This window comes from Colletotrichum aenigma, assembly GCF_013390185.1.
Source record: "Colletotrichum aenigma strain Cg56 chromosome Unknown KSG_Cg56_contig05, whole genome shotgun sequence".
NCBI classification, from domain to species: Eukaryota; Fungi; Ascomycota; class Sordariomycetes; order Glomerellales; family Glomerellaceae; genus Colletotrichum; species Colletotrichum aenigma.
In genome coordinates, this window is record NW_023500911.1 from 2,560,989 (window position 1) to 2,574,778 (window position 13,790).

At 52.9% G+C, this 13,790-nt stretch overlaps 5 protein-coding genes across 5 annotated transcripts; all 5 read left to right on the top strand.

The window, feature by feature from the left end:
• Window positions 1–1,692: 1,692 nt before the first annotated feature.
• On the top strand, window positions 1,693–2,472 carry CGCA056_v008363 (uncharacterized protein; the record flags this gene model as incomplete). The annotated part of the gene is made up of 2 exons (XM_037323610.1): window positions 1,693–1,797; window positions 1,897–2,472. The coding sequence occupies 2 exons, from the start codon at window positions 1,693–1,695 to the stop codon at window positions 2,470–2,472; spliced, it is 681 nt and encodes a 226-aa protein (XP_037178490.1).
• A 910-nt stretch (window positions 2,473–3,382) lies between these two features.
• On the top strand, window positions 3,383–4,342 carry INM2 (Inositol monophosphatase 2; the record flags this gene model as incomplete). Its single annotated transcript, XM_037323611.1, has 2 exons — window positions 3,383–3,500; window positions 3,570–4,342. The coding sequence occupies 2 exons, from the start codon at window positions 3,383–3,385 to the stop codon at window positions 4,340–4,342; spliced, it is 891 nt and encodes a 296-aa protein (XP_037178486.1).
• Window positions 4,343–5,218: 876 nt separating this feature from the next.
• Window positions 5,219–6,841, top strand: CGCA056_v008365 (uncharacterized protein; the record flags this gene model as incomplete). Its single annotated transcript, XM_037323612.1, has 2 exons — window positions 5,219–6,101; window positions 6,156–6,841. The coding sequence occupies 2 exons, from the start codon at window positions 5,219–5,221 to the stop codon at window positions 6,839–6,841; spliced, it is 1,569 nt and encodes a 522-aa protein (XP_037178487.1).
• A 1,172-nt stretch (window positions 6,842–8,013) lies between these two features.
• Window positions 8,014–9,634, top strand: mtr-14 (N amino acid transport system protein; the record flags this gene model as incomplete). The annotated part of the gene is made up of 6 exons (XM_037323613.1): window positions 8,014–8,073; window positions 8,206–8,467; window positions 8,524–8,715; window positions 8,770–8,789; window positions 8,880–9,161; window positions 9,215–9,634. 6 exons carry the CDS (start codon window positions 8,014–8,016, stop codon window positions 9,632–9,634), a joined length of 1,236 nt encoding a protein of 411 aa, XP_037178484.1.
• Window positions 9,635–10,589: 955 nt separating this feature from the next.
• OXDA-1 (D-amino-acid oxidase) lies at window positions 10,590–12,352 on the top strand (the record flags this gene model as incomplete). The annotated part of the gene is made up of 5 exons (XM_037323614.1): window positions 10,590–10,615; window positions 10,682–10,816; window positions 10,880–10,977; window positions 11,039–11,838; window positions 11,984–12,352. 5 exons carry the CDS (start codon window positions 10,590–10,592, stop codon window positions 12,350–12,352), a joined length of 1,428 nt encoding a protein of 475 aa, XP_037178485.1.
• Between the last annotated feature and the right edge of the window lie 1,438 nt (window positions 12,353–13,790).

Consider the following 13,790-nt stretch of genomic DNA (forward strand, 5'->3'; position numbering starts at 1 on the left):
AGCGAATGACTAGCATGCGAAGTGTGAAGCCAAGGCCGTATCTGACAGTTGTCACAATTACCCAACCCGCAGTCCAAAGCGCAGCTACTAAAAACGCAGCATCATGATGTGCGTGAGAGTCCGTTCAGGGGGGTAATGGGGGTAGGTAATGGGGGAAGTGGTTGAATAGTTGTCTCAACTGCAAGGGGGAGTCGCTATGAATAGGGACAAAGCCATGCTTCGTGCTTCGTACACTTGGTAAAATGGAGCGATGGGCAGCGAGCAGGGGTTCAAAGCTGGTTTCGTTTCCCGGCTCGCCAAAACATTTTGGACGGGGGCAAGCGGACCAAGGTGCGGCGGGCACGGAAGCTCTCCAAGAACGAACGGGCGGGCGGGCCTAGCTAAGGTACTGCGTACGCACGTCATTGTGGGAGAGTAGGTACCTACATACTACCTACTTAAGGTAAGGTAAGATATGTAGAGGTCCTCACCAACGCTGTGTGCGTCCCGGCCAGGCAGAACCGGTGTCCCGGGACTCAGCTGCCGGACCTGGACCTCGTGGCCCTCGACAATGAATGCGCTCCGTCGGGGCCTTGGATGGAATGTGCGCCGTCTTAGCACCCGCCCGCGCGCGGTGCCGTTCGTTGTCAGTGACGGCCATGACATGATTGGGCACCACTTCACCACCAAAGCGCACCAGCACCAGCCTGACTGGTGGGAGGAAATATTGAACCCCAGAAAGATGGAGGGGAACGGTGGACCGAAGAAACGAACCACTTGCGGCCTTAGTAATCCACTGAAAAAGCAACAAGCTGTTGGCCAAGCTCTGTGGGAGTGGAGGTCGGGTGCGGCACGCCTGATTCGGGGGGGGGGGGGGGGGGGGGGGGGAGCCTAAGCCTAAATCCATGGCCCCCAGAAGACAGGCAGACAGACAGACAGACACAGAGAAGCTGAAGTGGACTCGAAGCAGCAGCGGCAGCAAGTCCGACTTCCATGCAGCAACGCTGACGGAGCGCACGGAGCGCGCGGAGCTAGAGAAACCGGGCATCGCTGTAATTGGCAGCTGCCTCGCACCCAAAAGGCACCCGACGACGCTATTTGCGCATCGTCCACCAACTTGCAGATGCAGCCTGCCCGAGCTTGCCTTGCTGCTGCTCCTCCTCCATCGTCTCGTCATCCTACCTATCCCGTTTGTCTTCGTACCACCACCACCACTACCGCAGTCTAGGTTGCCTTTTCACTCACCACCCAACTGACCCAACTGGCTGGCAGCTGAGTTCCGTCACCTCCAAGCAAGGAAACACCGACTCAAGCTTGGGTGCTGACCTGGCCTTGCGCACCGCCTCACCTGTCTGTCAAACAAGGTTTCGCCGGGCTTTGCGTTCTTTTACCAACTCATCTTACTTTTTTTCTGTTCCGCTTCTCTGCCTTGCTTTGCCTGCGCCGTACTCGTGCCTTCCCAGGTTCCTCGAGCCCTCGCGCGCGCTTTTCCTCCATTATCCGTCCCGTCGCTCTCCCGCACACACCACAGCCACAGCTCCGGCGACAATTGCGACTGCGACGAACACCATTGCCGCTGACCACCCACGACCACCTTGTCCCATGAGCCGGATTTCCATCGCACACCGGAGACTTGCAACCACACATCATTGAAGACTTCCTGTCGCAAACCCTACTCAAGACGACGACACCCGTCGCATCTCAGTTGCAGCCATGGTGAACGCCGCTGGAGGCATCGTCATCGCCATCCTGGTGCTACTGCTTGTCGCTGGAGTCGGTTGGGTCATCTTCACTCAGCTGCGCGCCCGCAGACTGGGCGTAAGTCAAGCCTCGCTCTTCGCATCCTCGTTCCTTCCTCTCAAGCAGATACAATGGTCGCACTGCTTTAATCTTTCCCTGCTAACCTCTCGTCAATAGCTCCCGCCGCCCTCGCTTTCCTCGTACATACCATTCCGAAAATCCGAACCACCAGCGTACGGACCCCCGCGCCCTGCGCCCAGCGGCATCGTCGGCTGGTTCAACGACAAGATCACCGGCTTCAAGAACCGCAACAACCGATCCGCCGCTGGCGCCTACGAGCAGCCCTCGGCCGGTGCACCCCGTCGAGGTTTCGGACCCCTCGACCCCGATGAGGCTTGGGATACGCGCGTCGGCCACGAGGCGGAGACCTACGGACCCTACGGCAATTATGAAGAGCAGGAGCTCGGCTACCGGGGCGGCGCTGGCGGAGGCGACAGCTACAACATGAACATGGCCGCTACCCCCAACGTTCACGATGAGCCCGCGAGGGGTCGCAGCCTCAGCCGGCCCGGTGACGACCTCGCCGTACCCAAGGGAGGCAGGAATCCTTTCGACGACGACGCGGAGCCAAGCAACATCAGCCTCCGCGGCGTAAGCCCGCGGCCAATGGTTGATACTGCGCCGCAGCAACAGCCCAAGGAGAACGGCGAGAGCCCAACAGAACGGAGGTCCATTTTCAGAGAGAACGTATAAGAAGACTACGACCAACAAGATGCGCCGCCGCAAGTCAGGCGATGGATACAAGTAGAAATTGCGGTCTCTAGAGGGGCCCGACAAAACAGAACGATTACAGCCGAGCCATAACGGAGGAGGATGATCGAGCAGAACGGAGGGAGGCCAGCTTGCCTTTGGGCAATCCTATGGAGATATGATGTAAGGAAAGCGGGCCAGAAGGACGGGCAGGGCACCGGACATGTCACGAATGGGATGTGCAATATTGTTTCACGCGAATCCACGGCGTTGGGTCTTTTCGTTCTTTCTTTCATCCAAATTATTCTCTGCGAGAGCAATAAAATTTTACAATAAGCCGTGATCGACAAACCGGCCCGCCATTGATGTCCCTGCGTAGTGTCTCTCCGGAAGAGTGCGAACGCCGGACATGCCGCTCCCGGCATCCCACCGGGTTACCAATCTGTGGATACTGCCGCAATGTAACCGGATCCTCACTGAATTTGGGGGACAACCGCAGCTTTTCATCTCCCGTGGCCTGATGTGAACGTCCGTCGCATGCTCCTTCTGCAGGCGGCGATTGGTCGACGTCTCTCCGGGTCCCTGCCCGCCCGCCTGATCCGAACCCGCCAAGACCCTCCCGAGAAGAGCCTGACCTGACAACCGTGCCGGGGTTGACATTGAAGGAATGGTGAGAGCCGCCCGTTGGCAGTTCCCCACAGTCCCCCCAAGCTGTGACCTCATTCCCCAAACCCCGCCATTATTCCGTTCCCCTCCCCCTCTGCCCCTCCAAAGCTCACCTTGGACTCCAAAAACCAGTGATCGACAAAGACAATTCTCCTCACCAGGAACACGCCCACGCCCTTGAAGACGAAGACGAACCAGTGCAATTGAGATCAATCGCGTTTAGGGACTACAGATATCAGCAGCAAACATGGCGGACCTCAACCTCCAAGAGATCCACGACACCCTGGTCGACATCGCCAGCGAGGCGGGCAAGATGATCATGGCCGCGAACCCGTCCTCAATCGACCAAGGGACCAAGCTCAACTGTGAATGCGCCTCTCATCCCGCAGCATTCCCACGCAAGCTCCGAACCCCAGCTAACTGACCCCTCCCAGCCGTCGACATCGTCACCGAAACAGACCAAGCCGTCGAGAAGATGGTCTCGACCCGCCTCCAAACAACATACCCCAACATCTCCTTCATGGGCGAAGAAACCTACACAAAGGGCACCCGCCTCGGCCCCGAGCCCACCTTCGTCGTCGACCCCATCGACGGCACCACCAACTTCGTCCACTCCTTCCCGGACGCCTGCATCTCCCTCGGCCTCGCCGTCGCCCACGTCCCCGTCGTCGGCGTCATCTACAACCCCTTCCAGGACCTGTGGTACACCGCCGTCAAGGGCAAGGGCGCCTTCATGCGCCGCGCGGGCGGCGCCCAGCAGCGCCTGCCCCTCGCCAAGTCCCCGGTGCCCCTCCGCGGCCTCGACAGCGCGCTGCTCGCGTGCGAGTGGGGGTCCACGCGCGACGGGCCCAACTTCGAGCTCAAGGCGGAGACGTTCAAGAAGCTCGCGGCCACGAAGGAGAGCGGCGGTGCGATGGTGCACTCCATGCGCGCGCTGGGGTCTGCGGCGCTGAACCTCGCGGCCGTCGCGGCGGGACAGCTGGACGCGTACTGGGAGGGCGGATGCTGGGCGTGGGATGTCTGCGCCGGGTGGTGTATCCTGAACGAGGCGGGGGGTATCATGGCCGGTGGAAACCCGGGTGTGTGGGAGCCTGCTGTCGATGAGAGGGTGTACCTCGCCGTCAGGGGGGCGCCGAGTGGGCAGAAGGAGCTTGTTGAGGAGTTTTGGGGTTTTCTTGGAGATGGAAAGCTGGATTACTCTGTTTAAGGGTTCGGCTTGTCAGGAGGGTGATGATTGAAAAGGAGGCTGTCTCGATGTCCGCTTGGTCAATTTTTCGAACGTTGATCTGAAGGGAGATGGAAAATATGCACATTTTGCATTTCAAAACAATTTTATGAAAAGATTCATAGACGTGGACTTCTATAGACACGAGGTAGTCGCTGACGATGGGCACTGGAATAGAGAGGCAACTGTTGATAGACGAACTAGATCGCGGCTATCTTGACCCAGATATGCTATCGGATTGGCGCTTGTCAAACATCGTAGACCTGACGCGGTTGGGCGCAATTTAAAAGCAGTACCAAGCAAACATAGCATCCCTCTTCATATTCATGCTCAACAGGTTGGAGACTGTTCATCCCATATGTCTGCAGGTTGAACCCGAGCTTCAGATGAACACAAGATCTATGGTGAGAGTTGCATGAAGTCCCCCGCTTCAATCCTCATGCAGAGATCAGATGGCTTATGTGTTTCTCTATATCATATTCTACCTTCAGCAAACCTCGGCAGGACCTGAAATACAGTGGTAGGCGACTCAATACCCGTAGGTCTCAAACTTCCTTTATTCAAGTACGGTTGTGAAGAACAGACGAGGATAATTATGTTTTGAAGAGAAGACTGCTATGTGATTCACTGACGAAGTAGATGGTCCCTTCCTGCGATGTACCTCAAGGTTGTTATGGCCTAGGGCATCACCAAGGACATTTTCAGTCATAGCCCTCAGCAGATGAACCCTTGCGGCAACAGGGCGTAAAGTACCATCTTTGAGTGGCAAAGACAAAGCCCATCCTACACTTTTCTTCATTTCGCTATTTGCTGTGTAGGCAAATTGCGACGTCGTCGGTCGTCGGCGCTATTGTCGAGATGTCCAACGCCAATACCTTCTGGGCTCGTCTTCCCCCCGAACTTCGGAATGAGGTGCTCAGCATTCTGTCGGGCCTCCACGGCGCTAAGTACAGCCAGCTTGCTACCATTTCGCGAGAATGGCATTCCTTCTTCGAAACGTTGATTTTTGCCGAGATCAGCCTGACGCCATCGCGCCTGTTCGATCCTAACTCTACTGCTATTCTCTTCCGCAAGAGAAGTCTCATCCGTTACGTATGGTTTCGCGTGGAACTGGAGAGCTACCATTGTTACAAGTGCCCACTAGATGTCGATGAAAATGGCAACGACGAGGACGAGGACGAGGACGAGGGCGTGGACGTTTTCGGCGAAAACCCAGCCGATGACAATCTGATCGTGTATGCTTTCCAGAGCTTGGCCGCGGCCCTTAGCACGTGGGAGCCGCGTAGCCACTTGGTTCTCGACATCAGTGTCTCCTCGCCAAGCGATGCGCTCCATTGCTTCAAGTATCTCAGCTTCCGCCCAGACACCCACCTTGGCGAGTTCTCGTCGCTGTTACAGCGCAGCAGCGGGGATGACCAGCAAAGGATCACGACCATCCACGACCCGCCTCACGGCTGGGTCGCTGGGCGGCAAACTGCCGCTCCCCACGAGCGCTCTATCTACAACTCCTTCGACGAGATCATGAGCCAGGCATCATTTCTAGACGAGGAACAGGAGATCCGGTGGTGGCGGTCGATGCCCCTCATGCCTGCGGTCACGGCCGTGCTCCTCCGCCAGCAAACCCGTCGTCAATGGTGGCCAGCCACCCTCGCAAGCATGCTCACGCGCTTCCCCAACATGACGGAGCTTTGCTACGAGCCTTGGAGAGAATGGAGCCAGTCACAGCAACTGAATGATCAACGTTAGTATCGTGCTGACACAATGTGACTTCGACTCGCTGACCAAAACTCGACAGTTACCCACCAATTCATTGACTCGCTTCACAAGACGAAACAATCGAAGCTGACAATTTTCGAAAACTTCAATGAGGCGTACACGGTAAGCTTTCCCTCTTGCCCCGCTATCAGGGTGCCAATTACTGTTGTAAGCCATAAACTCGCGAGCGCTAGTGTGCAACTCACGGAGCTTTCAGCCTCATTCAAGGTCAATGCTAGCTGCTTCTTCTGGGCGAGCAAGAGATTTTCATTGGAGTGGAGAAACCTCACACGTCTAGCGTTGACAGCGAGGGCACTCGCCGGAGATGAGGACTTCGAAGACATCAGCAGCATGCTACGAAACGCCGCAGGTGCTGCGCTGAAGATGCCGAAGCTTGAGACGATGGAACTTTGGAATGGCAGGCAAGGCGTGGCGATGCTGTTCCGCTACCAGAAGGCTCGGGACGGGCAATCGGCAGTCATCATCGTTCGGGGGACGCTCAAGCTTGCTCTGGGGTCTGCGGTTACCGAAGCTTGGGAAGCGGTCGCCCTCCGGTATCGTCATGGCAGGGTTGTTGTACAGAGCTCATTGATCAACCCAGATGCTATCCGGTCCCATGGTGATGCGATACGCCAGCTGGGACTCTCTGTGGAGGTTATCAGGCCTGTCTCGCTGCAGCAGATCATTGAAGAGCATCAGATTCGGGAAGGGCTGACGACTAGTTGAAAAGGGGTTAATATCTCACAAAAGCCACAAATCCGTCAAAAAAAGACCATCGGAAGTCACGCTTCATGAACGTGGAGCTGTACATGTCTGCTCAAAAGCCACTCAAGAAGGGTGGGCTTGGCCGCTTCGTGGGTAGAAGGCGTATGATAAACATTTCCAATGCCCATACGAAATCAATTCGACGCTAAAGCGTACCGTCGAGTCTGTCTTACGGTAAATTCCATATGGCTTACTTATCCAGGATACAACGGCAAATGCCTAGCCAACGTCTCGAGCTAAGTCCACTCAGGCCCGGCGTTTCTATCCTAACCTTACATAAAGAGAAAATAACAGGATGAACACGGCTAGATGAAGGTACTGTGAACAACAATACAAAGCTTGCAGAGATCGTACGGACTTATGCCCCCTTTCCCAACGTTGAGTTGCTTCTGCGGTATGCCACGCATGACGACAGCAAGTCAGCAGTCCCGCCCGTGTTGGAACTCCGTTGCCCTCTCGGACATTCTCACGCACTTTTCTAACTAAATGGAGCTTTTGCTGTGTTTTCGGAGGAAATGAAGTAGTATGATGGACAGGCTGATGAACGCGAGTATCATAGCTGGACAACCTGACCATGACCACTGATGAAACAGCTCTTGACGTAGGCCGGACAGTCTTTTGCATCAGGCACTCTGGTCATCGTCTGACAATACCGCTCGGGATGTGGGATGTGACGGCAGCCAATAAATTCTGAAAGCCACAGCAGGCCGGGTAGCGATGTCATTTTGTCTCCAGACGGACGCCTCGTGGCGACACCACGGTAGGATGAGGCAAGCCAGCTTTGGAATGCAACATCCGAGGAGATACACACACCGCTGATGGCTACGCCCTTTTGACAATACGGCGAAGCGCGCGGGGTACAGACGCGCGGAGTACGGGAGAGTGGCAGAGACCGCGAAGCAAGGCCCCCGGTCTAGTGACTTATCTCAAAATCCGGGGTAGCTGGTTATCACAACAAAACTGGCACTCTTCCACGAGCTCCCTTACCCCGGCTGCATCGGGTACCGAAAACAGGTAAACTGCGGACAAGGGTCCTTTATAAAAGAAATAATGAGACGTCGTCAGGTTGCTTTACGTTCCTTGTGTTGACACTCATTAATCTAGAAATCCATTGGCGTGAATCTTTGAATAATATGACGAAAGACGTGAAGCGATCGTCGACCGACATCCACGGCAATCCTGAGGATTTGCGCGTGGGTGAGACGTTGACAGACAGAGAACATGACGCGGTCTTCGGAGACATGTCCAAGGACGGGCCCAAATTACCGTGATGTAAACATCATTCTCTCCCTCCTCAGTATCTTGGCCTACTGACACACACGTAGGTCGGATGGTTTGGAACTTCATGCTTGATGATGAAGACTCAGATTGGTCTTGGGGTCTTGTCATTCCCGGCCGTCTTCGACACATTGGGACTGATCCCCGGGGCAATTATACTCTGCACCATTGCAGGCATCACTACTTGGTCGAACTACATCGTGGCAGTGTTCAAAGTCAACCATCGCAGTGTTTATGGTGTCGATGACGCCGGGCAGCTGATGTTTGGTCGTATCGGAAAAGAACTGTTCGCTGTCGCGTTTATGGGCCGTGAGTATTTTCCATAGATGAGTCTCGATCGAAATATTGGGACTGACAGTGTTTAGAATACGTGATGACGGCTGGCTCAGCGATGCTGAGTCTTTCGATCAGTCTAAACGCCCTCTCGGACCACGGCGCTTGCACCGCCGTCTTCTTCGCCGTTGCATTTGTTCTGATCTCCATCTTGGCGAGCATTCGCACCCTCGGTCGCATCACCTGGCTCGCGATAGTTGGCGTGGTTTGCATGATTACTGCAGGTCAGTTCATCCCACCTTTGGCCGCCTATTCACAAGTTAGCTGACAGGCTTCAGTGTTAACCGTGACCATCGCCGTAAGCTTTCAAGATCAGCCCCCAAACGCTCCCAAGGATGTCCATTGAGAATCTGACTACAGAACCTTTGGCAACCCAAGCTTTTCCGAGGCCGTCTCGGCCGTGTCGACGCTCATTTTTGCGTATGCCGGCACAGGTGCCTTCTTTCCTATTGTATCTGAGATGAGAGACCCCAATCTCTATCCTCGGGCGTTAGCACTTTGTCAGACAGTCGTTACCATCATATTCCTGACTGTTGGCATCGTCGTGTATTACTATTGTGGATCCTATGTCGCCTCGCCTGCCCTTGGATCTGCTGGTGTGACTATCAAGAAGGTTTCAAATGGTATAGCTTTCCCCGGACTGCTTGTCAGTGGTGTACTTCTGGCTCATGTAAGTCATTCCGTATCCTTGCGGAGGGAATTTTCCGCTAATCGAGTGCGAAGGTATCGAGCAAATATCTGTTCGTCCGCTTTCTGCGCAATTCGAAGCACCTCGCGTCCAACTCATTTGTGCATTGGGCCACATGGCTAGGCTGCAACTTTGGTGTCTGCCTCCTGGCTTATATCCTCGCGAGTGCAATCCCCGTCTTCAACGGCATTGTCTCTCTTTCCGGAGCGCTCTTTGGCACGCTGCTATCATTTCAACCTATGGGATGTATGTGGCTCTACGACAACTGGGCTCGTAAAGAGAACCCTACTATACGCTGGCGTCTTATGGTTGCTTGGAGTGTCTTTGTAATAGTGGCTGGCACCTTTATGATGATCGCTGGCACGTATGGCGCCGTTGTGGGCATTGTCGATTCTTACAAAGCTGATGGAGGCTCATCTGCTTGGTCGTGCGCGGACAATTCCAACTCTAGCTAGAAGTGAAGAGCTTCCTAATTCCCAAATTTTGTTCTTCCTAAATCAATTCTCATTGCCTTGCCAAATGTTTCACGGAGATACTGAAAGCTCGCCTCATTATCAGATATATGTGGACAAGTTTGCGGCGTCTGAATACGTCGCTATCGTACTGAATTGTCTCAAGCAGGTGGGAAATTCCCTTTTCTTTTTGCATTGAGTCTTCTCAAATCCTGCTGTTTAATTCACACAAGACTTGCTGTTTCGACAGCCAGTGCCGCCTCTGCAGGCTATGCCATTGGGCACCTTTCCCCATGTACGCCAAAGCGATTGATCTCTTGACCTGTCTCGGGAATATCGAGAACTGTGTAGCTCTAAGAATCCAAGACTCACTCTCGTTCAATTGGCCCGATTTTGAGACCTTACCTCCCCGCGAAGAATGTCTGCTGTACATAGCTCCAGAATCGTATGGAGGTCTGCGTTCACGCTCAACACGCCCAATACGCTCAACTCACGTCACGCAGCAGAAAATCCGCAAATCCGCCATTTGCGGGGGCGGAGCTCCTCAACCGCCCTTGGCTTTGAGGAGCTCCGCCACCGGCTGGAGTAGATCAAGCAGGGGCTTTGCATGCCACTTGATCCCCCGCATTCTACTAGCCTCCTGCGGATACCAAACCAGGAAGATCTCCGCGACAGCAGGCAGATACCTTCCACGCCCTGTCATCTGGCCCCCTTCGCTGTCGATAACAGGAATCCACTTGCCTGGCTTGCTCGCGTGTATGTCCCATTAAACGATAGGCTGCTACTGATGGGATGGGCTCTTCGATATCAATGACTGAGACTAGGTTCGAATAGAAATACAACTCTACGCGGGATGGCAAACCATGGAACGCCATCACTCAAATAGATCGCGTATCAAAGTTGGGTTTCGGAGTACGCAAAGTCTCACGTTGAATTCTTGTTGCCGCTGCTTTCTACAATGTCCAATACGATAGTTGTCGTTGGGTAAGTCTCCAGGCCGGCCCACACAGAAACCCAAGGATATTGGTACTGACAACAACCATCTTCCAGCGCTGGTGTGATTGGCCTTACCTCCGCGCTATTGCTGGCCAAGGAGGGCAATAGCGTAACCGTGGTCGGCAAGCATATGCCTGGCGACTATGATGCTGAGTATGCCTCGCCTTGGGCCGGGGCTAACGTCATTCCGTGAGCAGACCCCTTTCTCATCGAAATGGTTCGCTTTCTGATGTGAGTGCGTTATCTGTGCAGGCTATCACCTGAGGAAGGGAGTCGCTGGGAACGACGAACCTGGGTGGCACTCAAGAAGCTAACTGAGGAGAACCCTGAGGCAGGTATTCATTTTCAGAGTTAGTTACTGGTCTTTGCATATCCCGGCGCATTGTTCTGTTACTGATGATTCGGGTACAGCAACACATATCCTTCGCCGAGACATAGACATGGCGCGTGACGCATCTGGCTTCTCGAACCATTTCTACCAGCAGAACCCATGGTACAAGTCCATCTTCAACAACTTCCGAGATAACAATGCTTCTGAATTAGCTCCCGGATATGACTCTGGATTTCAATATCAAGGGGTCTGTATCAACACAGCCATCTACCTTCCTTGGCTTCTTGGCCAATGCCTCAAGCACAGCGTCGTGGTCAAGCGCGGTAATCTCAAAAACATAAACGAGGCAAAGTTCCTCAGCCACACGGGCAGGACAGCCAACATCATTGTAAACGCAACCGGTCTCGGGTCTTTGAAGCTTGTTGGTGTCGAAGATCCGACGATGGCTCCATCCCGCGGTCAAGTTGTGGTTGTACGGAACGAGACTCCGAGGAATTTCCCCCTATTAATGTGCTCGAGCCCTTTGGACGGTAGCGGGGAAGAGATTTACGCGATGCAGAGAGCAGCTGGCGGCGGTACCATTCTGGGCGGCACATACGACATTGGCAATTGGAACTCGCAGCCCGACCCGAACACGGCACTCCGCATCATGCAACGCATTGTGGACATGTGCCCAGATATTGCTGGCGGAAAGGGTGTCGCGGGGTTGGACGTTATTCGACATGGCGTTGGCTTCCGCCCTTGGAGAAAGGGGGGCTTGCGGCTTGAAGAAGAGAGACTGGACGATCAAACCTGGATTGTTCACAATTATGGCCACTCAGGTTGGGGCTACATGGGATCGTACGGCTGTGCGGAGGGTGTTGTAGAGCTTGTTGAGAAGGTAAGTGAAAGTGTGCGAGCAAAGTTGTGAGATCGTTGTTTTCAGCTTAGTTGAATTTGAAGATTTGTGCCACAACTTCTGCTTGTGTTTCTCATCATGCTCTGGCTTTCACAAAATCAGTCAGTTCTGAACTGACAAATTTCAGGCATCAGAAATAGACGACATTTGGGGTCACGGGGGCGAACAATCAATATTTGACCGCAAGTTCAACCCTACCAAAAGATGCTTTACAGCGCTTCAGTTCTTGAAGATAGCTGAGGATTGTGTCTTGGAATCTATGACTTCTTTGGACCATCTACGAGAGATGTTTCGTGACCTCTCTTTGTCCAAACCTACTTCAGCTGGAAACACATTCAACATCAAGCACTGGAAAATCGTATCTAAGTCAGTTGACAAGCTCACAGAGAATTTTGAATCGAATAAAACAACAAGTGGACAGCTTGACACGCCTCCAGGACGGGGTAAGCAAGAAATCTACTCAGCCTCAGACGGTCACTTCGCTAAGGACTTTTAGATCTTTGATGCAACATCTTTGAGGGAGGCGAATGACTCCCGATCCTTGAACCAGGCCATTTATGTTTTCGCCATCGTCACTGTTCTATACACTCCTTTGAGTTTCCTAGCCGTGTGTTATTCTTCCACTAATTCCGTACTTGGTAAACATATTGAATAACACCGAAAATAGACATTTTGGGCACTCCCATTTCTGAACGACGCTACAAATGACCAAAAGGTTCAGACTTCACCGGCTTTTTTGCTTTCTTTTATACTCGTCCCAGTATCAACCTATCTCGCCTCCTCATTATTGCCATCTGTACTACCAGCTGTCCTACAATATTGGCATGAATCGCGTCGATATGAACGTTGGAATTTGTTCGTGATTCGGTCTGTGGCTTTATGTGCTCAAAAATTGGGCGTGTTCTTCAGGTCCTTTATCCTCTGTCTCAGAACGCTTCCGACGAGCCTTCTTGAGCTAGTCTTCTTCATATTGCTGCCGGTGCTCAAAGTATCTGTCAACAGCTTAAAATTTATTGGTTACGAGTGGAAATCTGATGAAGCATTTGTCAATGTTTCGGACGAGATATTCCTAGAGTTGATGGACGAATACTGTGCGGCTGTGAAACGTTGCTATTTGCTTTGGTTGCTTTTGGACCGATTCGGCGAATACGCAAAGCTTTGACAAAGGCCTCACCTCAAGGGCCAGATCGCGAGGATGTGTGACAGCGACAGTAGCTGGAGGATAGATACGTTTCATACATCATTGAATTTGGGCTCAGCAACAAGAGGTACAAGAATACTTGAGATTGCCCTTTTACATTATTGCAGTTGATCCATGTAGAGATTCAATGAGAACTGATGAGGAAGACGCCTGTCTCATCATACTAGTACATCAAATCAGTCATCAGGTATGCTTTTCTTGGAAATTGCATATGAATCCTCTTTCTCTATCTTTACCCACATTTCAGACATTAGCCAACTTATTTAGTGAATCATCCAAATAGAGGCTTATGATCCTTTTCAAGAAAGTCCTTGAATCGTCATGCTCATATCGTCCCAATTATACCTGCCCTTGTGGCCGGACTTCCGGGTCCCAGTGGCTTAACGAAAGACTCATCATTAGACGCATTTGTCTACTATGACAGTGTCTGCGAAAATATTCGTCCTCCCAAGATATTCAGAAGATGAAAGAGGGGACCTGTCGACGCCTGATGATTGTGATGAGGCGAGGAAAAAGCACCAAGATTTTCTAAGCATTACTTGAGTATATGATCATATCAACGAGCAGTGACAAAAGACTTGTAACTTGTACTAAAAGCACTGATTCCCTAGAGACTCGGTAAAATCTGAAAAAAGGCCGTCTTAAGACCATCTGAAGATCTCAAACTCAAACGACCACGCCAATGCTCAGCTTACTCAAAATCCGGAAGACGATTTCTGGAGTGGTGGGACAC